Source organism: Arachis hypogaea, chromosome 11 (assembly GCF_003086295.3).
Source record: "Arachis hypogaea cultivar Tifrunner chromosome 11, arahy.Tifrunner.gnm2.J5K5, whole genome shotgun sequence".
NCBI lineage: Eukaryota > Viridiplantae > Streptophyta > Magnoliopsida > Fabales > Fabaceae > Arachis > Arachis hypogaea.
Genome location: NC_092046.1, coordinates 114,622,609 through 114,648,489, shown reverse-complemented (window position 1 = coordinate 114,648,489; position 25,881 = coordinate 114,622,609). Strand labels below are relative to the sequence as shown.

General features: G+C 35.1%; 2 protein-coding genes and 1 long non-coding RNA gene across 9 annotated transcripts; 2 read left to right on the top strand and 1 right to left on the bottom strand.

Annotated features, from left to right (window-relative positions):
- The first annotated feature begins 207 nt into the window (after positions 1-207).
- LOC112722395 (protein JINGUBANG-like) lies at positions 208-1,938 on the top strand. Its single transcript, XM_025773405.3, has one exon. The coding sequence runs from the start codon at positions 469-471 to the stop codon at positions 1,735-1,737; it is 1,269 nt and encodes a 422-aa protein (XP_025629190.1). The 5' UTR covers positions 208-468; the 3' UTR covers positions 1,738-1,938.
- A 2,593-nt stretch (positions 1,939-4,531) lies between these two features.
- On the bottom strand, positions 4,532-9,675 carry LOC112722393 (uncharacterized). Of its 7 annotated transcripts, none has more exons than XM_025773401.3 (8): positions 7,974-8,271; positions 7,697-7,895; positions 7,491-7,600; positions 7,035-7,113; positions 6,873-6,940; positions 5,905-5,971; positions 4,837-4,923; positions 4,645-4,731 (listed from the first exon to the last, which is right to left on the bottom strand). In XM_025773401.3, the coding sequence occupies exons 1-8, from the start codon at positions 8,190-8,192 to the stop codon at positions 4,712-4,714; spliced, it is 849 nt and encodes a 282-aa protein (XP_025629186.1). In that variant the 5' UTR covers positions 8,193-8,271; the 3' UTR covers positions 4,645-4,711. The 7 variants fall into 7 exon arrangements, with proteins under 7 accessions (XP_025629189.1, XP_025629186.1, XP_025629185.1 ...); XM_025773399.3 differs by lacking the exons at positions 4,645-4,731; positions 4,837-4,923 and adding exons at positions 5,331-5,693; positions 9,513-9,675 and having other exon boundaries at positions 7,974-8,222; XM_025773404.3 differs by lacking the exon at positions 7,035-7,113 and having other exon boundaries at positions 4,532-4,731.
- A 2,283-nt stretch (positions 9,676-11,958) lies between these two features.
- Positions 11,959-12,917, top strand: LOC112724016 (uncharacterized). Its single transcript, XR_003163271.3, has 3 exons — positions 11,959-12,168; positions 12,270-12,381; positions 12,463-12,917. It is a non-coding gene; the product is annotated as an uncharacterized lncRNA (long non-coding RNA).
- The last annotated feature ends 12,964 nt before the right edge of the window (positions 12,918-25,881 follow it).

Here is a 25,881-nt window from a genome sequence, read left to right as displayed (position 1 = left end):
CACGTTTATGTCGTACGAGCAGTTGTATTGATGAGAATAATCTGATCGAGTAAATACATATGAAGGCGAGAAGTAATTAACAACACCATTATTTGTATCTAGATATTAGATATTTTGATATAGACACATACACTGTCACCCTTAGTTTGTGTATGTCATATCAATCATCATAATCTAAAATCAAAACCATATATGTGGTTTGTCTTTAATCTTATTATTTCTTGCTCATCATAAAGATATATTAGCGAGCTTTCTCATTGTATGTTGGTTGGTTTGCTTTAATAACCGAACCAACAACTTGCTTATCCATGAAAAACATCAAGACCCCACAAAGCAATCTCACTGCATATACAGCTAAACCATTATTTTCCCCTTTTTTTTTCTTTTTCTCCGTGACTGACCCATTTAATTTGATTTATATATATAATATTATAACATCATCACTCCACTTATTAAGCCATGTGAATCATGATGGAGCTCCACAGGTTCAGCAGCACAGGTTCTTCATCTGATTACTCCAACCACCATAACCAAACCTCTTTATCCTCACAACCCAGCTTGGCTTCAGTACCTTCTCTTAACAAGAACTACCATTATTCTTGTTCTAATTATTCAACCGCCTCATACAACTGCATCGCAACCCTAAAAGGACACAACTACTACCCATCCTCCTTAACCCTCTCCGCTAAATTCCTCTACAGTGGCTCCTCCGATAGAGAAATTAGGTCATGGTCCAAACAATCATTATTAACTACCACTAATAATATAGTCCTTGCTGGGAAAGGTGCAGTCAAGTCTCTAGTTGTTCACTCCGACAAGCTCTTTAGTGCTCACCAAGATAACAAAATTAGGGTTTGGAAGATCACCAACAATATCAACAACCACCACGACCATGAGCTTCAGTACACGCGTTTGGCCACGCTTCCAACGCTCAGCGACCGCGTCTCGAAGATACTACTCCCCAAAAACCACGTTAGAATCCGGAGGCACAAAAGGTCCACGTGGGTTCACCACGTAGACGCAGTGTCTTGTCTCGCCCTGTCCCATGACGGAGCCTTGCTATACTCTGTCTCATGGGACAGGACGATCAAGATTTGGCGAACCAGAGACTTTGCGTGTTTGGAATCAGTGATGAATGCACACGATGATGCCATCAACGCAGTCGCAGTTTCCAACGATGGACGAGTCTACACAGGATCGGCGGACAAAAGAATCAAGGTTTGGAAGAAGAAGAAAGGCGACGGCCAAGGAGTAGTGGGAGAGAAAAGCAAAAGCAAAAACAAACACTACCTTGTGGACACGTTGGAGAAACACAAGTCTGGGATCAACGCTTTGGCGCTTAACGGCGACGGTTCGTTACTATATTCCGGGGCATGTGATAGATCAATACTGTTATGGGCGAGGAAGGAAGAAGACAAAGAAGAAGAAGGTGGTGATGGAAAAATGGTGGTGGTGGGTGCGTTAAGGGGGCATGGTAGGTCTATACTTTGCTTGGTGGTGGTGATGGATTTTGTTGTGAGTGGTTCAGAGGACAAAACGATTCGTGTTTGGAGGGGTTTTGGCGGGAGAGAGTATAGTTGTGTGGCGGTTTTGGAAGGACATAGAGGACCAATTAAGAGCCTCACCGCCATGGTTGATCATAACCATGATGATCCTTCCCAAGCATCGATGGTTGTCTATAGTGGCAGTTTAGACTGTGACATTAAGGTTTGGAAGGTTTTTGTTCCTCTTCTCTGAATTTAGTTCTATATAGGATGTGCTTCACAATTTCTTTTTTATTTTATTCAAAACTTTACAATATACCACCATACAATACACCGTTATAAACTCAAAAAATAATGTGTGCATTTATATATATATTTTCTTTTCTTTCTGTGTCCCCAGATAAAAAATACAAACTCAACAGCAATTTGTGCCTCACTTTTCTTAATTTGCCAATCCTCCCAGATAAATTCCTCTCTCGCTCTCCCTTTTTTTTCTTTTCATCTTTCCGTCTATCTCTCGATAAACACCATAGATACAAATTAAAGGAATCTGCTGAGCCTTCCATCCTTTCATCAGGAAAATTTATTTGATCATCTTTTTTATATTTAATCAATTTATTTTATGATTTAATTTTATTTAGTGGTGATGTAAAAAATTGTATATAGACATCCAATTATATATTTTTGAAAAAAATATGCGGATCGAGCCAAGATACATTAGCCAACATTGTGAGTCCCTAACCCTGAGCCATCATCGTGCTTTTCCGTCAGAGCCATCACTATCGCTGCTGCTTCAACGCTTCGTGCATGCCTTTGCTTTTGATGCTTCAGTGCTTCGTGCCTTTGCTTAGCTTCTGCTACTTCTGTAGCTTGTGTCTTTTTCTTCATGTATAGGGTGTTTATCAAATAGAAGGGGACAAGATATTTTGGCTCTTTCATAACTAATTAACCGGAAAAAGAAATCAATAGAGAGAAAAGACAAGATTATTTGGAGATTTTGAATGAGGATAAAATTAAAAAGTGAATTTTAAGTTTGTTTCTATCGGTTAATTTATTCTACTTTTCATTGTCTTTAATTCAAAGGATATATACATGGAGAAAGACACATTGTTTACGCGGTGGCACTTTCCCGTATAATATAAAAAGTTACCTTTTCCGGTAATTTTTTTTATTGGTGCATAATTATTGCATGCATATATATCATATTTATTTGTTTTTGTGAGAATAATTACTCATAACTCAGTAATACGTAGTTACTTACAATCTCGGCCGACACTGATCACTACTGCATTCGGAGAAATTAAGCACGTATTTTTTCAAAAAATTTTCAAAGGTTTCTTCCAAAAAAATCTTTTTAGCATAGTTCTAAAAATCGAAATGGACTAATGAGTTCAATTGAATTAATAGAGAATTGATCATCTAACGGGTTCGATTGACTTCATAAACTGTCTAACAAAAAATTAATCGAACTAATGGTTAACTGATAAACCATCAAAACTGACCGATTTATTTAAGGATTTTCGATTTCGTATATCCCTCGTCATTTCACTCTTGAGAAAAAAAACCTAATCTAGTTACACACCAATTCTACTCCTCTTTTCTCTCTGAAAATTGGAAATTGAAAGAACTAAAGAAGGAAAGAATCCTAGCCCCGCAGCCACCGTCCTCTTTCATTGTCATCGCCGAACTCTTTTCTGCTGGAAACAGGCGTCGCGTGTGGAAGCTCTGTCACCAGCGTAGGAAACTATGTTGCGTGTGGAAGCTCCGTCGCGGTCCTAGGAAGCTCTATCACCATCGTGTGGAAGTTCGATCCTCGTTTCTGTCTCGTCGTTTCTTCCTCGCCCTCTCTCTCCCTCTGTAAACGTCTCTCTTCTTCTGTCGTGGTTACTCTCAATTTTTTTTTATCACAGGAGACTCGAACCCGCAACTCTTAATTGAGTATAGGGAGACTATGCCATTTAAGCTATAACTCATTGGCGTCGTAGTTACTCTCTTTCTTCAATTGTTTTGTTATTTTGTTATTTATAATAATTTTGAGTTGCTATAATTTTTATTCTAGATTCTAGTCGTTAAACAGAATAGATTTTGGTTGCTGTAAAAAATTGATTAATCCTATTGTTTAATTTCGTTGCTGGATAGAATAGATTATGGTTATTTCTGGTTTTTTTTTCCTTATTAATTTTTACGAAACTAGAATAATAATTTTGTTGATGATTGATTTATGATTCTAGAATGATTTTCTAAAATGATGATGATGTTGCATGTTATTCGCTTGTTGATTTTCTGATGATTACTTATTAGTGATGACCAGTGCCTTTGTTTAATTCTGAATTAGAGTTGGGTTTAATTGAGTTATTGAGTTTTTTTTTTTTTGGTGACTAATTGAGTTAATAATACTGATTTATATTCTAAATGGCTGATTTTCTAAAATGATGATGTTGCTTGCTGATATATTGTTGGCTTGTTGCTGATTTTCTAATGATTACTCACTAGTGATGATTAGTACCTTAATTTAGTTGAAAAATTGGTTGTTAATGTTTTTTTTTTGTGGTAGAATATTATATGAAATTCTGAAATTTAAAATTTTATTAAATTCGAAATTATTGAATTTAAATATTTAAAATTATATATTAATTTTTTAATTAATATTTAATTAAATCGATTAAACTCCAATTAAATTCTGATTGAACTATTGAACCAATAAACCAGTTATCTTATTGGTTCATCGACTGATTCGGTTCTTGCATCCTTACTTTTTAGATTGGACAAATTAATAATCCCAAAAATTAATAACTCAACTCGTGAAAAAAAAGTTGTTTCGAAACACAATGCTTAAATTTATCACAAACTCAGCTTATCGAATTGTATTATTGTAATGGTCAGGCTTGAGTTACCAGTTCACGAGTCAACTCGACTTAGTTACGTGCAATAAATTCTATATCCAAATCGACTAACATAAATAGATGTAAAATCGATCTAACAAGAGAACTAACCCTTTTTTCAACATATAATCGGCCAAAATTAACTGAATGTTGATGGAAAAAAAATTGGCTGGCAAACCTTTTTTTACATAAATTATACATAAAAAGCGGTCAAAACAGCAATAACTTAAAGAAAAAAAAACTAGTGGGGTGAAAACCTGACCACTCGCTGAATCAAATTTGCTTGCTAAAATGTATATATAAAAGAATCTCTTCTATGGTAGCAAAAGAATGTGTCGTTCTCAGTCAAGGTAGAATTCCATGTTCTATTAGGCAGCCAGGCAGGCAAAAAATAATTAAAAAAAAAAAGGAAGAAAAGAAATGAAGATTGAACATCCACATCAATTACAATGGTTCTTTAGCAGGTGTACCTGGATCACGGGGATATTTCATCGGAGTGGAACGATCCTTTGAGCATATGACAACAGTCCGTTGACCATATGGACTTCGAGAATCAACTAGACATGACAAAATTAATGTAAAGTTACTTCCACAACAAGCTAGTCCGTTTATCCATTGACAAAACTATCATAGAAATAAATAGCAAAGATTCTGTTTCAGAAAATCTCAGGGATAACCACTAGGCATCCATATATGATCAAGAGTCAACCAGATAGGTAAGTCTTTTTAATATGCAGCATAGGACTCTATAAGAAGCGTTGGGCCGGGAGGGAACAATGGCTGATGCTCTAAGAAAATCAATAATTTGTGAAAATTAAGGGTGCAGCATATGAATTGTGCATATAAGTTTTAGTTAGCAAGTAAGAATTTGTTAAATTAGTGTAAGGCTAAGGATGATGAGTAACTTTCCTTAAAGATATATCGAAATTTTGAACTTGTACCGAAATTGAATAGCAAACTTATATTAACTAAGCAAAAAAGTTATTTCTCCATTCTTCCTGTCATAATTAGATTAACTCTTCTGTCTTTCAGCATCAGTGATCAGTTCAATACAAATCTAAAAGTTCGATGCTATCACTACACAAATGCACCATGGATGTTACATTCATGCCCAAGTTTTACAGTTTACTGAGAGCCTCCACAAGTCATTGGAGCATCACTATTTTAACAACCCAGTCACTGACTGGCATAGACTTTAAACTCCCTAGTACCTACTGTTTTTCCACATTTTTCCACATCACTGCGCATGGAGTGTTGCACATGCCCCAAAAAAACAAAGAGAAAAGTACCCGCGAATAACAAGCACAGATTCCAACCAAGAATAAAACTACAAAACAAGAATCAATTTATATGATGGTAGCACCATCAAACAAGGCAAGAAATCAATCTTTCCATTTCACAGAGAAACTAGAAACCTATATTCACAGGTTTACAAATGCAAGTCTCATCTCAGAAAATTATCAAAATTTTGAAATTTTATAGCAGTGAAATTAATTGCAAAAGTCTATATGGCAAGGGCAAGGTTTTAAGCTGTGTACCTGAGCACACTTGCAATAGAGAAGCACCCATCTTCTGGATGGCACTTTCAGCTTTCTTAACTTCATCCTATCCAGATTCATCACATAGGATGGCAATGCATTGTTAAAATTTTCAAATATCCATGAAATACAGACAGAAAAGCCACACATAATGCATCATGATTTGGGATGTACAAGTAACCCAAAACACATAAAAAGAAAATATGGATTTAAATTAAACTTTTTTAATTTTTACACAATCATGTAACCACACATTGCCATATATCTAGAAAAAGTTAGACTATTATAATTGCCAACTTAAGGGACTCTTTTAATGAAGTGCATATGCTAACACATAATTGGATGTTAGCTTAAAAATCCTGGAGTGGCAATGAATCATATTTAAAGCGAGAAAATAAGAGCATATATAATTAAAAAGAAGGAACAAAAGTAGCAGTAATAACTTTTCATTCACAGGGAAAGAAATCAACATTCACTTTTTCCTTGTAAGGCATCAGAAGAAAATAGCAATTTATCCAGAAATTAGATCACACTCTTGACGTATATCCCAGGAAACCAATTGTTGGAGATAAAAAGTATGAGTAACAACTGAACAAGGAGGGCATTAGCATACAGATAATACAATCTTAGGCCATTTTCTGATCAGAGTTGAACTAGAGGATGCCTGGACAAAATACGTGTTTTATACTTGGAAAACAAGGCGCACTAGTTCTACTTCAAGGTAATTAATAGCAATCTGCTGAGCAAAGAGCAAAGTTGTTGCTCACAATAAGAATATGATCAACACCGGTAAAATACAATATATGACTTAATAAACAAATAAGCACAACTCTGGTGGTACAAAAAGGCAAGATAATAAAATCAACTTCACATTTTTCTGATATTTCTTGTAGGAAAGCAACCAATCATTAATTGGCAGAAGATATTGATTAAAAGCTTCAAACTAAATTTCTAATTTTGTTACATACCTCAGGGTCATGACCCTTGGCAGCAATAAACAATCCGCCAACACGAACCAGTGGAAGACAATACTCAGCTGGGAATGTAATAAGAGCAATGAACCATACAGGAATAAGAAATCACCAAATGTTGAAGTAGCACAGAATTATATCAGGACATCCATTAACTACCTAACACTCTCATTTCTGCAACTGCCCTAGCCACTGCTATGTCGAATTTCTCTCTGAAGCAATGATTCTGCCCCAAACTCTGTCCTATGCACAATAGAAGACATATTTTCAGGAGTACAAAGGCAAAATAGAAACCAAAATGAAGCATGGTGGAGATTCTTTTGCAGTGTTCAGCTTAAGAAAAGCATCCCAGTTATTCAGGAAAAACCTTGTTACTCTCTTATTTTTCTTTTTCCTGTCCACATTCATAAATTAAGAACGTTATCATGCCACACACTAGAACAAATAGCAAGTGGATTCAAAATAACACCACATGCATTAAAAATGGTAAGGGAGATTGCGTTTCAAATTCCAATACCTTAACTACATAAGAAACTGAAATTAAAATTTCAAAAAGGATCAACAAATATGCATTTACAGTTTCATAATACAAGAATATGGAAGCGTGTGTGTTACCTCTGCTCTTCCTCTTACTATCTGGATATTTGATGAACCGATGATTCCAACAACATGCTCCAAGAATACGCATCTCTTGTTCATGGACTCCATCAGTGTAACTTCCCATTCTACTCCATTTCAATTGCAAAAACAGAGAATATCACAACTCGCAAAAAAGGAACTGAATCTAATTACACAAGGAAAAAAAAGCAGCGAAAATTCACCTGGACAAGCTATGGCCAAAACAACTCCGGGAAGACCAGCACCTGTTCCAACGTCCACGAGGCTAAGCTTCTCATGTGGCGGCGCGCCGCCGCAGCGCGTGCGGTAGCAATCCCTAAGAGGAGGGAGGATCGCGAGCGAGTCCTCGACGTGCCTCTCCATGACTTCATCGGCGTCTTTGACTGCGGTGAGATTCATGCGCTGCAATTGAAAACGCGGAAATTAAGTGTTAATGTAGTTGAAGAGTTGAAAGAATTGGAAAGTATGTATTATGTATACCTTGTTCCATTGGAGAATAGCGTGAACGTAGAGATGGATCTGGTGTCTCTGGCGGGAGGATAGGGATCGGAAGTGGGAAAGAGTGGCGAGGGATTTGACGGTGGTTTTGCGGTGGCAGCGAGTGGTGGGTTTGTTGTTGGGCGTAAGGTGTTTGAAGAAAGTCGCAGGAGAAAAAGTGTACAAGTTGAGAAGCATGCAGCGACTGTTACTAAGCAACATCTCCCAGTGCGCGCTTTTACTTTCCCCGCGCTTCACTCAAAGGAATTTCTTTCAACAGTAGCATTTTTAATCATGATAAAATTGTTAAATATATTTATAAGCATTATTGTAATTTGTATTTGTTTAAAACAATATATATATATATTTTTGGACTTGAAACAATATTTCTTGGACACTAATAAAAATAAAGAAATGTCTTCTTTTTGTTTTTTTGTTTTTTTGCTTTTTTGTTTTTTTTGGTCAAGAATGTCTTCTTTTTGTTAATTCGGCATTTTGCTTAGTCATGGGCTTATGCCCGGTATAGTGCCGTTATTGTATTATGAGTTTATGACTAAGCTTTTGGGACTTCCTTTATAGGGGCTCGGGTGTTAGAACAAACCAGTCAACCAAGAATCCATGAGCCGAAAGAGAAAAGAAAGAAAAAAACAATGGATGCCCTTGCAGTTGAGATTTGGTATAACAAATTTGTCATAGACATGAATTTTAGAAAAATGCTATACATCTAAATTTTTTTATAGTTTAATTATTCTGTTAGTCTTATAATTTTGCGAAATTTTCAATTAGGTCTTATATTTTTTTCTTTTTAATTGAGTCCTTGCACCAATTTTTTTTTTTAAATTGGGTCATTACACTTTTTTTTCCTTTTATTTAGGTTTCTATACCAATTCTTTTTTTTAGTGGGTCCTATAAAATTAAGCCAATTACTACTAAAAGGGACTTAATTGAAAAAAAAAATAGTGCAGAAACCCAATTAAAAGAAAAAAAAGTATATAAACCTAATTGAAAATTTCACAAAACTATAAAGACCAATAGAGTAATTAAACCTTTTTTTATTAACCAAGTCTAACTAAATACTTAAACATAATAAAAATTAGTCATGACTAATATTATTTTAAATCTTATTGTTTATTTGGTTAGACTTACTTCATAAACAAATTTGAATGTACAACATTATTAATCTTGTTTGATTGAGCATAAACTCCTAGCAAATGTCTCAAATTTCCTAGATTGAAGGCGTTAATCTTTTCTCAATAACGCAATGCTTATATAAAAAAAAAGGATAAATTTCCTAAAAGAAAATATTAAAAAAAGTTAAAAAAGAATCAAACAAAAAAGCGAATAATCTTTCTCCCAAATGAAGAAGGGACAAAAACCAAAGAAACTAGAATTTCCTTTTCATTTCTCCAAAAAAATTTTCAATTTTATCTGAGTGATTTTATAATCTTCCAAATTCAATAACCATGCACTTGAATCCACATAAATCCATAACCAAATCATGAATAAAACCATGAAAAATGACAAACCAAGAAATAGAACTACCCAAACATGCTTCTTCCATCATATATGTTTCGCTTTCTGGCGATGGCGATCGTTGACCATGCAACCACCACCTTTTGCGCCACTGCTAGTGAGAAATCCCTTGTTTTACCTTGTTTTCCAGTGAGCCGCTATTGTCTTTGACTTCTCCGTTGATGGCCTCCACCAGTCCACCACCCTCTTCTTCTTCAACAATATTCCCTCCTATGGCTTCTCCCAAATTTACAACCTCACATAATTATTGTAAGAATTAGCTATCAACTTAATGTGTCAGGTCATCTTTTTATAACAACATAGATAGAAGGGCTAATGTAAATTATGTTTTAAAATTTGAGGGTTTAAATTTGGTCAATTAAAAATTGAAAAATTAATTTTGTAGTCTTATGAAGTCATTTTAAGTACAAAAATGCTATTGTACACAGCTTTCAGCCATTCTCTACAAATACGATAAAATACCGGTTTAATTAGGTATCTTTTAAAAATAGGATAACATTCAGCCTTTTATTATAATAATTAAAAAAATTAAAATAAACACAACTAAAAATTATGAATAGATTTATTGTCTTTTTAAAATTAAATACACATTCAAAATACAATCTAAAAAAAATTAAAATTTAAAATTTAAATTTTAAATTTCTGTTTCAGATTTAATATATTTAATTATTAATATATTATAATTTAAATACATATCTAAAAATCAAATTATTCAAAATTCAAAATTTTAATTTTAAAATTATAAAATAAACCTTAAACTATCAAATTATTAATTAAACTCGTACAATAACACTCAAAGAAGTAGAGAAGTCACGTTTGCGCCATGTCGAAAATCCAGAGGCGCACATGGAAAACTCAGAGGTGCACATCGAGAAGTCATCCTCCGCTGTCGGTTCATCCGTGCCACCTTCCTCTTCCGCGCTCATCCTCAACGCTGTCTTCCTCCTTTTCGGCGCTCATTTACAACGCTGTCTTTTTAATGTTTAAATTTAAATTTTAGATTTATGATTTTGGATGTGTTTTAAAAATATTTTATGTATAACTTCATAATTTTAGATGTGTTACAATTATTTTTTAATGTTTAAATTTAGATTTTAGATTTATGATTTTGGATGTGTTTCAAAAATATTTTCTGTATAACTTCATAATTTTAGATGTGTTACAATTATTTTTTAATGTTTAAATTTAGATTTTAGATTTATGATTTTATATTTTCTGTATAACTTCATAATTTTAGATGTGTTACAATTGTTTTTTAATGTTTAAATTTAAATTTTAGATTTATGATTTTGGATGTGTTTTAAAAATATTTTTTGTATAACTTAATATTTTAGATGTGTTACAATTGAAAAAGAAACTGCAATTGAAAATATTTTAGTTTATGTATATAATTATATTCGACCATTCATAATTGTATTATTAACATTTATATTGTATTATTAAAGTTGACTGATTTTAGATGTGTTTTAAAAATATTTTGTATAAAATATCATACTATCAGATGTGTTATAATCGAAAAATAACAACACAATTTTAAATTAATTGTTGATTATAATAATTTTGAAAACTAATAAGTATCGAAAAAAATTTAACTGATAATTTAAATAATAAATATTATTTTCATTTGATCGAATAAAAAATCAAAAGATTAATTGTATTATTAACGTTTAAATTTAAATATTTAAAGTTAGCCTGATTTTGGATGTGTTTTAAAAATATTTTGAATAAAATATCATACTATCATGTGTTATAATTGATAAATAACAAGAGAATTTTTATGACCATATCAACTACATCTTCTCTCTTAAACTCCAGATTTTTTTTGCTTCTTTGCTCAAACTACTTATGTAGATAGTACTTTATTTGCAACAACTTTATTAATAAAATTAAATAAGATCAACTTTGTTCCAATTAAATCAGCAGAGTATTTTTATGTTTAAATTAAAATATAATTAAAAATATTGAACATGGTATTTCTTAACAAATTACATAAACACATGTGTGGAAATTAATGATACCTTTCACCAAATGCAAAATGAGAGAGTACTTCAGCTGGAAGGTGGTGATGGTCTTCACCAATAAAGACGAGATGGAGAATTCAGCTGGCAGCGTCCTTTTTGATTTGGAATTCACTAATGCGTGTGAATGTCCCATAGAATAAAGAATTTAAAAAACTGTATTTGTTACGTAAAGTTACGAAAGTAAAGCAAAGTCACTGTAACCACCAATGAAGTGGGTGGGTTTTAAAATTTAAATTTAAATTAAAATCTAATTATAGATATGTATCTACAAAATAGGAACATGTTACACTAAAAAAATAATTAAATATTATTTAAATCTAATTAAAGACTGATTAAAGACTGATTATTATTGTACAACTAGCATTTCCCATAAAATACATAAGTTAATGAAAAGGGTTACAATATATGTATAGAAGTAACTAATAACATATCATGCGCACACCAAAACAGAACCACGACCCAGCTAACCCAGTTTCTTCGATCACGCCACTCCTAATCAATTTCTTCTTTTTTCCGCACAGTGCCTCTTCTCAATTTCTTCTGTTCTCAGCGCATCGCCTCTTTTTAGTGTCGTTCATCTCCTGTTTTTATCGCTGCTGTCTCTTCTTTTCTCAGTATGCTTCACTCTCCTCTTCTAATCAAAGGTAAGTTTCTCAGATCAATTATTTATACCGGTGGCTGATTTTAATGTACATCTAATATAACTGTTTTGACTTTTGAGTATTAACTCATTTTTCCATTCCAGCCACAACTAAAAAGTCAAATGCTCTAAAATAAACCACCAACACTCAGCCCAGATTTGTCTTTCCTCTCTAGTTGCCACTACAGCAACCTTTCGCCAGCGCAGTTCAGATTTGGTGAGTTTCATCCTTCACATTCATATCTGCTCCTTCCATTTTTCTTGGGTCTGAAGGATTTCTTTGTCTTTCTTTTGTCAGGACCTAAGAGGCCCAAAAAATTCCACAATCCTCCATGATTGCTGCTTTGGTCACACTCCAAAGGCGCCTCCTTGCCGCAAAATCAGAGCTCGCCATCCCAATCTCTATCACTTATGTGACTCGCCATCACTCTTAAGCATATCATTAAGAAAGGCCAGCAATCTCCAATTGGTGAACCACAAAGAATGAACTTCCTATGTCGATAATGGGGACAACTAAAAAACATAAATATAACCCATCAACTTCCTTACTCCTGAGTTGGTCCTTCAATATTAACTTGACGGGCAAGTCTCTTTTATGTAATCAAAGTTAGTTCATTTTTCATTTTAAACAAACTTAACTTTCTCCAAATACAACACTCAATTTGCTAAAACCATAAAACTAAGGATTTGGTGTTATTTCTCATATGTGGAACTGAACAAAAAATACTAGAAATATAGATGTCTCTATTATTATATGATCTTTGCCCTCACAATAAATTATAATGATCTTCTTAAAATTCATGTTAAAAGTTTTGTTTCATTAAACTTAATATGCAGTAATATTTATCTTAGTAAATTTAATTTAGTATATATCAAAACTCTAAATAAATAACTAAATCAATTAAATAAAAAAGTAATAAGTAGTGGTAATGTATTTTCCGAAACTAACCAACTAGTTAATTACCAATTTAAAGCTTAGTTTTCTAAACATAAGTCAAATTATTAGTGTTTTTCCCTTAGAAAATCAGTTTAGTTAAAAAAAAATTATCTATTTATTAATTATATTTTTTATTTAAAAATTATATAGCAATTTTTTATTTTAACTCTTAAATGATTTTGCTTATAATAGTTATTTTGGTTAAAAACAATTTTTATGCCATAAATATTATAACAATGAATTTTTTAATTAAGTGGGAGGTAATCAATAGTTAAAAATTGTAATTAATAGTAGCTTAATTGTTTAAAGAACATAAAATTTAATTTTAATGCACTGATGAAGGTTGTGGTAGGTTTAGAGAAGGGGGGTTGAATTTATGCCTTCCTTTTAGTTGCTGTTATGACCTTTATAAATAAAATTACAATTCTGATTCTGTTTAAACTAAGCAGCGAAAATTTATGAGATAATTTATTTTTGTCTCATGAATATCAGAAAACAGAACACAACAGAGAAGAGAAAAGCTAACACCAGCATGTATCCTGATTCGGTTGCCTTGTGCTATGCAACCTACGTCCAGTCTCCTCCACAACAGTGGAAGAATTTTCACTATAGTTAACAGTATTACATACACCAATTTCACAGGATTGACCCAATTCTTTCACACTCAAGTTCTAACCTAACTTGACATTGGCTATGCTAATATCTAACTATTCACTCTTAGTGCTAACCCAACTAAGAAAGGGATACCTTACAGGTACAAAATACAAGACATAGACATACCTAAAGAAATCAGAAAATAACTCTAGGCTTTTCTCTCAAGTGTTTCACTCAGCTTTTTTCCACTCATGGCTTTTACTTGAGTTTTCTCACAATGCCTTTTCTCACAAGAAATTACAGAAAGATATACATAGAAAAGTACATCACAATCAGTAAAACATGAAAGAGATTGACTTCATCAGCAGCCTCTTAGCTATGTGCAAAACCAGATTCGCAAACCTTAGATACAGTTCTTCAGTATTGGCCGAATGCTTCTTTGAAAGACAGCATTATCCAAGTAGAGGAACTTCTTTGCAGAACACTATTCTCACTCTCTGGTTTTCTCTTCTTGTTCTCTGAATGAACAACAAGACTTCTTTTATCTCCTTGCATGTAGCTAGGTTCACCTTCCTAGGTCAACTTCTTGAGTCTTGAGCTTCACCAACCCACAGACTAACTTTCTCTCATTAAACCTCAGAGTAGAAACTTTGCTTCTGACTTCTTCATCTTGATCAAAAGCCATAAGCAGCAACCATAGAAATCTTTCCATGGTCAACTTGATCTGAGCCCTTGAAATCCAACTTGGTCCCCAAGTCATGTTTAAGACTGTGGATACACAGCAGAGAAGAACAGAAACCAGCTTTCCTTTGAATCCCATTTCGGATAGAGCAGAGAGTTGGAAAGAAGAGAAGAAGATCTGATGCATGCAAGAGGAAATGGGTTACCTTTAACCTAAGCTTAATTTGGTTTGGATTTTCTGATTAGACTTCTGAGTTTCAAGCTTAATCCTTCTCTCTCTTGCTTCTTTGGTGACTTGCTTAGTGAAGAAGCTCTCTCTCTCTTTCTCTTTCTTACTTTTCTGAAACTCTGATTTGACTAAGACAAAAGAGAGAGGAACGATGCTTTGGTAAGAGCAAGATGGAGGGAATTAAACTCAGCTTGGTGGCCCATCTGATTCCTTTGGCTTCTTTTTTTTGCTTTTTCTTGGGCTTTTGATTTTTGCTTTCAGCCCACTGATGACATGTCATCATGTCATATTTTTCTATGCTTTTTCCTTTGTTTTCAATAGGTTTTATGCACTTTCTTGAGCCATAAGTAAGCCAATTGGGTAGAATTTCATGTTTCCTTTGATTCAATCAACCATGGATAAATTAATATATTTTCATGAGATTTTGTGCTATAATTGTCATATATTATGAAAGAGAAACAATCTCATGATTTTGAGCATAGCTTTGATGTTTTTGATTGATTGATGATAGGTGAAAAGAGCTTTGAAGAGGGTTGAAGAAAGAAGGAATGGCAAAGAGCAAGAGAGGACAAAAAGCTTGAGCCAAAGTTTGCCTCAAACTTTAGCTCAAACGTGAGGAAGAGCTTGACTTCACCCTAGAGGCATCAAAAGCTTGCGCCAACGTTTGCCTCAAACTTTGAGTCAAACGTTGGTTTGCAAAAATCTCACCCAGGGAAGCAAAAAGCTTGCGCCAACGTTTGCCTCAAACTTGAGGTCAAACGTTGCTCCTCACAGCGTGAAGGGGTATACTTCCAACAAGAATAACTTGAGCTAAAGAGCTCCAAATGAGGTGATTCAAAAAGCAATGGAAAGTAGGAATCAAGAGCTTTCCAAGCATATATGGCACTGCATGGTGGACACAAAAATTGAGGGAGAAAACTGCCCCGAAATGTGCATAAACGAACATGGTGGCAACCTGCAGTGAGGCCAACTGACCTCTGCACCTTTGACGAAGTATAACTCGAGCTGTAGAGCTCCAAATGATGCGCTTCCAACGGCATTGGAAAGTAGACATTTAGGGCTTTCCAACAATATATAATAGTATGGGGTGGACAATGCGTTTGAGCCTCCAGAATCTGGAGTTTTTGACCACGTTTGAGGCAAACGCCGCCTCAAACGTTGCACACCAAAGCCAGCGACCCTGTCCTCTTTAAAGGAGCATAACTTGAGTTGTAGATGTCCAATTGAGATGATTCAGATTGGGTTAGAAAGCTGACATTTAGAGACTTCCAACCATATATAATAGTCTATAGTGGGCATGAAATTGACAACGTTGACAAGAGGACAAAGTAGCACCCCAAGACTTGATGTACAACAAGCGTCAACGTTTGCATCCAAGTTGGGCCTCAAACTTGGACTCAAACGCCAATGACAGCAAAATACCATTCTGCATAATTTCATCAACCCAACGTTTGAGTTAAAGTTTGCCTCAAACTTTGACTCAAACTTAAAGGCTCCAAAGTCCAAATTGCAAACGGATTTCTTCCCAAGTCCAAGAGCAACCATCCGGATCCATCTTCAACCCAATTCCACTCCAAAGCAAGCAAAGCCCACATGACTCAAAGGCACACAGAGAAGTTAGATTAGGAATTTTATTTTGTAAATATTGTTTTTATTTTTCATTTTGTAAAAGCCTATATAAAGGCATTAGTTTCATTTCACTAGGAGGGAGCTCTGCTAGAGCATTAGAAGGCCAGCTCCAATAGGGAGTTTTGCACTCTTTAGATTTCATTTTGCTTTCTCTCTTAGTCTTCTTTTCTGTTTTGAAATTTTGGATTGAGATTGGAAGGAATTCTGTTTTTATTCTCTATTTGCAACTTCTCTTTACTTCTTCTGCAATCTTTCTTTTAATTTTCTGCAACTTTTCTCTTGTTGGATCAAGGAAGGACTTGAGATCTAGACTTATTTTCTAGTCTCCTCCATCCCTGAGATCTTCAACATCCTTTTAATTGCTGCAATTTAGCATCAGTCATTTTCTGTTTTTAATCTTTCAAGCATTTTTTTTTCTGTTGCATTGCTTCCAGTTTACATTTCCTGCAATTGCTCTAAGTTCTTATTCACTGCAATTTTGCTTCTCTGCTTACATTGTTCCCAGCACCCAGTTCCTTTTATATTTCCTGCAATTTAAATTTCCAGTTGCTTGATCTATTGCTTTCTTTAATTTCCCTGCACCCACGCCCCTTTACATTTAATGCAATTTACTTTTCTTGCAATTTAAGATTCTTGCAATTTACATTTCTTGCTCTTTAAGTTACTTGCCCATTTACATTCTGCAACTTTAAATTCATTGTCATTTACTTTCTGTTGGCTACAATTTCACACAATTCACCTCAATGTTAGCTTGACTAAACTAATCATCCACTAAAGTTGCTTGATCCATCAATCCCTGTGGGATCGACCTCACTCACGTGAGTTTTACTACTTGATGGGATTTTTTTTTTTGGAAAAACGAATTCCCAAAATACCTAAAACTCACCGGCAAGTGTACCGGGTCGCATCAAGTAGTAAAACTCACTTAGAGTGAGGTCGATCCCACAGGGATTGATGGATCAAGCAATTTTAGTGGGTGATTAGTTTAGTCAAGCTAACATTGAGTGAATTGTGTGAAATGTAGCCAACAGAAAGTAAATTGCAATGAATTTTAAAGATGTAGAAAGTAAAATTGCAATTAACTTAAAGAACAAGAAAGTAAAATAGCTGAAACTTAAATCCCAAGAAAAGTAAATTGCATGAAAAGTAAAGGGGTTGGGGTGTTGGAAATTAAAGAGAGCAATAGATCACGCAACTGGAAATTTAAATTGTAGGAAGAATAAATTGGGAACAATGTAAGCAGAGAAGCAAAATTGCAGTGAATAAGAACTTAGAGCAATTGTAGGAAATGCAAATTGGAAGCAATGCAACAGAAAGTAAAAATGCTTGAAAGATTAAAAATAGAAAATGACTATTGCTAAATTGCAGCAATTAAAAGGATGTTGAAGATCTCAGGGGTGGAGGAGACTAGAAAACAAGTCTAGATCTCAATTCCTTCCTTGATCCAATAGCAAACAAGATGCAGGAAAATTAAAGATGAAAGCAATGAAAAGAACTTTGATTCAAATCATAATTCACTTGAAAGTTTACAGAAGAAGAAAACAGAGAGAATTCTCGAGGTGAGATTGAAACAGAATTTCTTCAATTCTCAATCCAAGATTCAAAACAAAATGAAAACTAAGAGAGATCTCTCAAATCCTAATGCTCCCTAGTGGAGCTAGCCTCTCAGTGCTCTCTGATGAAGCTCTCCTCCTAACAAATATGAAAATGATGCCTTATATAGGCTTTACAAAATAAAAATAAAAATGAAAATGAAATTAAAAATAAATTACAATTAAATGAAATTCCTATTTTATCTATCTCTGTGTGCCTTTGAGTCATGTGGGCTTTACTTGCTTGGGAGTGGAATTGGGTTGAAGATGGATCCGGATGGTTGCTCTTGGACTTGGGAAGAAATCCGTTTGCAATTTGGACTTTGGAGCCTTTAAGTTTGAGTCAAAGTTTGAGGTAAACTTTAACTCAAACTTTGGGTTGATGAAATTATGTAGAACGGTATTTTGCTGTCATTAGCATTTGAGTCCAAGTTTGAGGCCTAACTTGGACGCAAACGTTGACGCTTGTTGCACATCAAGTCTTGGGGTGCTACTTTGTCCTCTTGTCAACGTTGCCAATTTCATGCCCACTATAGACTATTATATATGGTTGGAAAGATCTGAATGTTAGCTTTCTAACCCAATTAGAATCACCTCAATTGGACATCTACAACTCAAGTTATGCTCCTTTGAAGAAGACATGGTCGCTGGCTTTGGTGTGCAACGTTTGAGGCGACGTTTGCCTCAAACATGGCGAAAACTCCAGATTCTGGAGGCTCAAACGCATTGTCCACCCCATACTATTATATATTGTTAGAAAGCCCTGAATGTCTACTTTCCAATGCCGTTAGAAGCACATCATTTGGAGCTCCACAGCTCGAGTTATACTCCGTCGAAGGTGCAGAGGTCAGTTGGCCTCAATGCAGGTTGCCACCATGTTCGTTTATGCATATTTTGGGGCAGTTTTCTCCCTCAATTTTAGTGTTCACCATGCAGTGCCATATATGCTTGGAAAGCTCTCGATTCCTACTTTCCATTGCTTTTTGAATCACCTTATTTGGAGCTCTGTAGCTCAAGTTATTCTTGTTGGAAGTATACCCCTTCAGGCTGTGAGGAGCAACGTTTGACCTCAAGTTTGAGGCAAACGTTGGCGCAAGTTTTTTGCTTCCCTGGGTGAGATTTTTGCAAGCCAACGTTTGACCTCAAGTTTGAGGCAAACGTTGGCGCAAGCTTTTGGCTTCCCTAGGTGATGTTTTGCTTCTCCTCACGTTTGAGCTTAAGTTTGAGGCAAACTTTAGCTCAAACGTGAGTCCTCCTTCTTGCCCTTGCCATCTTCTTTTCTTCAACCTTCTTCAAAGCTTTTTCACCTATCATCAATCAATCAAAAGCATCAAAGCTATGCTATAATCATGAGAGTTCTTCTTCTTCTTGAAATTCAAGTGATTATGGTACAAAAACTCATGAAAATGCATCAATTTATCCATGGTTGATTGAATCCAAGGAAAACATGAAATCCTACCCAAATGGCTTACTTATGGCTCAAGAAAGTGCATAAAACCAATTGAAAACAAAGGAAAAAGGCTAGTGAAACTAGGCTAAGATGACTTGTCATCACAACACCAAATTTAAACCTTGCTTGTCCCCAAGCAAGAAAAGAATCATGCAATAGAGATTGACAATCCAAGGTAAGAAGAATAGCAACTCAATGTTCATGGCAAGCTAGTTTTCTATGCATGCTACAATCACAAAAGAAATGTAAATGATTGATGCTTCTATTTAGCTCATTTTATGAAATCTTTTCTTTATGTTTCTTCCTTGAAGCAAGCTTTTGATTTTTCTTGTTAGCTTCTCCTTTTGGGTGCTTTGCCCCACGAGTTAATAACAAAGCTACGATTCTAAATGCTTTGTTTTCAAATATTTCCACTTGATACATAACCACCACAAGCATTTGAATTAGAGGACTTCATTAAGCTCATTTGTTTCTTTTCTTTACTCTCTAATCATTGATGCTCAGAACCTTGAGCTTTGAGGGAGTGCTTTTGCACTTGAGCCTAGCCTTGACTTCTAAGTGTTTTGTTTTCAAGCATTTGGTTTGATACATAAACACCACAAGTACTTAACAATATAATTGTCATTGGTACTCAGAGCCTTCAGCTTTCTCATTCTTTCCCTTTTTCTTTTCTTGCTTTATTTTGCATTTGCTTCTTCAAGGTTTTCATGATTTTAAAAGATTTCACAAAACGTGCTAGATGAAAACTTCAATTAAATAAAATCTAATGCAATTAAGTAACAATCAAACATACTAGCTTTCCAATACTTTTATGCACATGCTAAATTCTTCTTTAATTCCTTGTTTGTTTATGATCATGATACTTTATTGCTTTTGAATTCACAAAACTCAAGTTGGTAATCATAATGGCACAGTACCATGTTGCAATTTAGAAATCAAACTATGCCTTTTCATACACACATGCATACAGAAAGGTAAAGACAATCATGCAGTTTATAGTGCTTGAAACAAATGAGAGGAAAAGGAACTTTACAACCTTGTAGTTCATCTTCTCTATTGTTGTCATTTTCCTCCCATTCTTCCCTTTCCCTTGCCAAACTCAGAATTCTTGCTCATCCTCAAGCAACAATTAGAACAATGGCTATGGGGCTAAGATGGATCATGAATGTCTTACACAATGAAATATTAGTAGCACATGTGTTTTAAGCAAGCAAAATTAAAGATAATAATCAAGGCACAAAGGACAGAGATATTGTGATTGCATAGATAAGAAGGTGTGCACAATACATTGCATAAAAGATAAATGGCACACCCAACTTAGTGTGACACTTTCACTTGGAATTAATGCAAGTATCCAGTAAGGATTGGAAGCAAATTTTTGTTGCATAGCAACACCAAACTTAGAATGCAACCATATGTCAATTTATTTAAACTAAAACTAAATAAAACTGTTATATATTAAATACAATCACCAAGTGAAGAATCTGTCATGAATAAGGATGTCTTGGTGAAGTATTAACAAGAACAGTTAAACAGCAAATTAAATGAAAGCAAGTAAAGATAGAAAAATGACTAAAGCAAGTAGAATGAAAAAGTGTCAAGTCAAAAGAGAAAATAAAACTGCAGAGGCATTATGATTATGCAGACAAGTAGTGTTGCTTGAATGAATTGCATAGAAAAATAAGTGGCACACCAAACTTAGAATCTTGGTGTGTCACTTTCATTTTTGATTTGATGCAATCATCCAAAAAGATTGAAAACAATTTGTTGCAAGGTAACACCAAACTTAGAATGTAACCATATGCCAATTTATTGAATTTAAACAAAACAAAGAACGAAAACAAAGCAGATAAGAAATGTTACCTACGGTTGGGTTACCTCCCAACAAGTGCTCTTTTAGTGTCATTAGCTTGACATGTTTTTCTTCACTTTCTTCCTCTTCTTCCAGTTTGTTAAGAGGAATGACCTCAAAGGAGGGAAGGATTCAGCTAGTGTCCCTTGCCTTGGCCTTTCCTCAGCAAGCTTCCTTCTGCAAATGGCTTGATTGATCTTGCTTGCTGGATTAGGGACAGAATTGGTGTTCTTGCTAGTTGCCTTCACTTCTTTGGATTCAAGACTTGGTTGCTGTGTGATTATTGGAGTTTTGTATTCATCCAGAGCCTTTTGAATTGGTGGTTCCATGAGCTTTTCCTCTATGTACTTCTCTGCTTCACTTGAGTTTGGAATTCTTTGGTTGTCTTTCTCACTTTCTTGCTCCTCTACTCCTTTCTTTGCACCCAACATTTGACTTAATAGTTCTTTTATGGAGGAAGTTTGTTGATCTTCCCAACATTTCTTCATCTCCTCTTCATATCTTTCAATCATGGATTCAATTGTTGAGCCGTTTTGTTTCAAGGAGGTTTGAGAGAGTTGTGAGTTTTCATGTTCCCTTGTCATCTCAAGTGGCCTCTGTGAATATGCAAGTTCAGGTTCAAATGTTTCCACCACCTCTTTTTTCTTCACTAAAAATTCACTTGACTCAGTAGCCTCTTCCTCTTGTTTTTCCTCCTTCTTTGTTGCACTCACCAATTGAGCTAGCTGCACTTCCATGTTTTTGAGGGAGTTTTCTTGTTCTTTCCAAACTTTCATTGTCTTCTCCTCATATCTTTTGAGCATGGATTCAAACTTTGAGAACCTTGAGTGGTTCATGAAAGTTTGTGTGGGTGGTGAGTTTTGAAAGGGGCTTTCTGTTGAAGCATGGTCAAGTGATGATAACTTTGGATGAATATCATATGGAGCATTAGAATTCCCTTTCCAGCCACCATTAGAATCATGACTTGCATCATTTTGTGGTGGAAGGAAATATTCCATATGGTTTTCTTGCTCATCTTGTGTCTCTGAAGCAAATCTCCATGAATTGGAGTGCTCAGAATGTGTAATCTCTTGGTGATATTCCCAGCCACCATTAGAGATTGGTGATGGTGGGTAATATCCCATAAAACATGTTTGATCATAAGATGAGTTGAACTCCATTTGAGTTTTGTAACACACACAACCAAGGAAAATTGAAATTACTCATATCAGAGATGAGAATTTCTTAGTGAGACAAAAACTCAAACACCTTGGTTTCACTTTGAAACAGAAAACAAAAACAAAGAAAATGCTTGATCTAGACTTCTCACCCACTTAATCATTGTTGATCTAAATCAATCCCCGGCAACGGCGCCAAAAACTTGATGGGATTTTTTTTTTGGAAAAACGAATTCCCAAAACACCTAAAACTCACCGGCAAGTGTACCGGGTCGTATCAAGTAGTAAAACTCACTTAGAGTGAGGTCGATCCCACAGGGATTAATGGATCAAGCAATTTTAGTGGGTGATTAGTTTAGTCAAGCTAACATTGAGTGAATTGTGTGAAATGTAGCCAACAGAAAGTAAATTGCAATGAATCTTAAAGATGCAGAAAGTAAAATTGCAATTAACTTAAAGAACAAGAAAGTAAAATAGCTGAAACTTAAATTGCAAGAAAAGTAAATTGCATGAAAAGTAAAGGGGCTGGGGTGTTGGAAATTAAAGAGAGCAACAGATCACGCAACTGGAAATTTAAATTGCAGGAAGAATAAATTGGGAACAATGTAAGCAGAGAAGCAAAATTGCAGTGAATAAGAACTTAGAGCAATTGCAGGAAATGAAAATTGGAAGCAATGTAACAGAAAGTAAAAATGCTTGAAAGATTAAAAACAGAAAATGACTGATGCTAAATTGCAGCAATTAAAAGGATGTTGAAGATCTCAGGGGTGGAGGAGACTAGAAAACAAGTCTAGATCTCAATTCTTTCCTTGATCCAATAGCAAACAAGATGCAGGAAAATTAAAGATGAAAGCAATGAAAAGAACTTTGATTCAAATCACAATTCACTTGAAAGTTTGCAGAAGAAGAAAACAGAAAGAATTCTCGAGGTGAGATTGAAATAGAATTTCTTCAATTCTCAACCCAAGATTCAAAACAAAATGAAAACTAAGAGAGATCTCTCAAATCCTAATGCTCCCTAGTGGAGCTAGCCTCTCAGTGCTCTCTGATGAAGCTCTCCTCCTAACAAATATGAAAATGATGCCTTATATAGGCTTTACAAAATGAAAATGAAAATGAAAATGAAATTAAAAACAAATTACAATTAAATGAAATTCCTATTTTATCTATCTTTGTGTGCCTTTGAGTCATGTGGGCTTTGCTTGCTTGGGAGTGGAATTGGGTTGAAGATGGATCCGGATGGTTGCTCTTGGACTTGGGAAGAAATCCGTTTGCAATTTGGACTTTGGAGCCTTTAAGTTTGAGTCAAAGTTTGAGGCAAACTTTAACTCAAAATTTGGGTTGATGAAATTATGCAGAACAGTATTTTGCTGTCATTAGCGTTTGAGTCCAAGTTTGAGGCCCAACTTGGACGCAAACGTTGACGCTTGTTGCACATCAAGTCTTGGGGTGCTACTTTGTCCTCTTGTCAATGTTGCCAATTTCATGCTCACTATAGACTATTATATATGGTTAGAAAGCTCTGAATGTCAGCTTTCTAACCCAATTGGAATCATCTCAATTGGACATCTACAACTCAAGTTATGCTCCTTTTAAGAGGACATGGTCGCTGGCTTTGGTGTGCAACATTTGAGGCAACGTTTGCCTCAAACGTGGTCGAAAACGCCAGATTCTGGAGACTCAAACGCATTGTCCACCCAATACTATTATATATTGTTGGAAAGCCCTGAATGTCTACTTTCCAATGACGTTGAAATCACATCATTTGGAGCTCCACAGCTCGAGTTATTCTCCGTCGAAGGTGCAGAGGTCAGTTGGCCTCACTGCAGGTTGCCACTATGTTCGTTTATGCACATTTCGGGGCAGTTTTCTCCCTCAATTTTAGTGTTCACCATGCAGTGCCATATATGCTTGGAAAGCTCTCGATTCTTACTTTCCATTTCTTTTTGAATCACCTCATTTGGAGCTCTGTAGCTCAAGTTATTTATGTTGGAAGTATACCCCTTCAGGCTGTGAGGAGCAACGTTTGACCTCAAGTTTGAGACAAACGTTGGCGCAAGCTTTTTGCTTCCCTGGGTGAGATTTTTGCAAGCCAACGTTTGACCTCAAGTTTGAGGCAAATGTTGGCGCAAGCTTTTGGCTTTCCTGGGTGATGTTTTGCGTCTCCTCACGTTTGAGCTTAAGTTTGAGGCAAACTTTAGCTCAAATGTGAGTCCTCCTTCTTGCCCTTGCCATCTTCTTTTCTTCAACTTTCTTCAAAGCTTTTTCACCTATCATCAATCAATCAAAAGCATCAAAGCTATGCTATAATCATGAGAGTTCTTCTTCTTCTTGAAATTCAAGTGATTATGGTACAAAAACTCATGAAAATGCATCAATTTATCCATGGTTGATTGAATCTAAAGAAAACATGAAATCCTACCCAAATGGCTTACTTATGGCTCAAACCAATTGAAAGTAAATTCAAATCACAGCAGCTCAAATGTAAAGTGTGGATGAACAAAGGTGCAGGAAAATAAATTGAGAGCATTAGAAATAGAAAGTAAAAATTGCAGAGAAGGAAATTGTAGCAGAAAAGTAAACCAGCAAGAAAACTCAATTCAATTGTGAAATCTAAAAAGACAAGTGAAGATCTCAGGGGATCAATGAGACTAGAAAACAAGTCTAGATCTCAACCCCTTCCTTGATCCAACAAGAACAATTGCAAAATGAAAATGGAAAAGTAAATTGCAGAAGAAGAACAAGAGAAGTTGCAGATAGAGAATGAAAACAGAATTCCTTCCACTCTCAATCCAAGATTTAAAACAAAAATGAAAATTAAAGAGAGAGTTCTCTAATCCTACTACTCCCCAGTGGAGCTAGCCTCCAATGCTCTCTAATGGGGCTCTCCTCTGTGCACTTCTCCATTTCACTTGGGTGTGAATTCTCTTGAATGACTTCCTCACTTTTTTGTTCCTCCACTCCTTTCTTTGCACTCAACATTTGACTTAATAGTTCTTTTATGGAGGAGGTTTGTTGTTCTTCCCAAGATTTCTTCATCTCCTCTTCATATTTTTCGATCACAGATTCAAGGGAAGTTTGTGAGGGTTGTGAATGTTCATGTTCCTTTGTCACCTCAAGTGCAGTTTCATTTTCAACCACCTCATTCTTCATTGGAAGTTCACTTGATGCAGTAGCCTCCTCATCTTGCTCTTCCACTTTCTCCCTTGCACTTAACATTTGGTTTACCATCACTTCTATATTTTTGAATGAATTCTCTTGCTCGTTCCAGGATATCTGTGCCTCCCTCTCATATTTTTCAAACATGGTCTCAAGCTTTGAGAGGCTTTGGTTCATGGAAGTTTGTGTGGGTGGTGAGTTTTGATAGGGGCTTTCTGTTGAAGCATGGTCAAGTGATGGTATCTTTGGATGAATATCATATGGAGCATTAGAATTCCCTTCCCATCCACCATTAGAATCATGATTAGCATCATTTTGTGGTGGAATAAAATATCCCATATGCTCTTCTTGCTCATCTTGTGTCTCTGAAGCAAATCTCCATGGATTGGAGTGCTTAAAATTTGTATTTTCTTGGTGATATTCCCAGCCACCATTAG

Excerpts from the sequence above, each read along its gene's own strand:
- LOC112722395 (XM_025773405.3), top strand. The coding sequence starts at position 469 with ATGATGGAGCTCCACAGGTTCAGCAGCACAGGTTCTTCATCTGATTAC.
- LOC112722393 (XM_025773399.3), bottom strand. The coding sequence starts at position 8,192 with ATGTTGCTTAGTAACAGTCGCTGCATGCTTCTCAACTTGTACACTTTT. Across the intron at positions 7,114-7,490 it reads TAGTAAGAGGAAGAGCAGAG|AGTTTGGGGCAGAATCATTG; the intron begins GTAACACACACG and ends TGCATAGGACAG. Across the intron at positions 5,972-6,872 it reads CCAAGGGTCATGACCCTGAG|GATGAAGTTAAGAAAGCTGA; the intron begins GTATGTAACAAA and ends GAATCTGGATAG.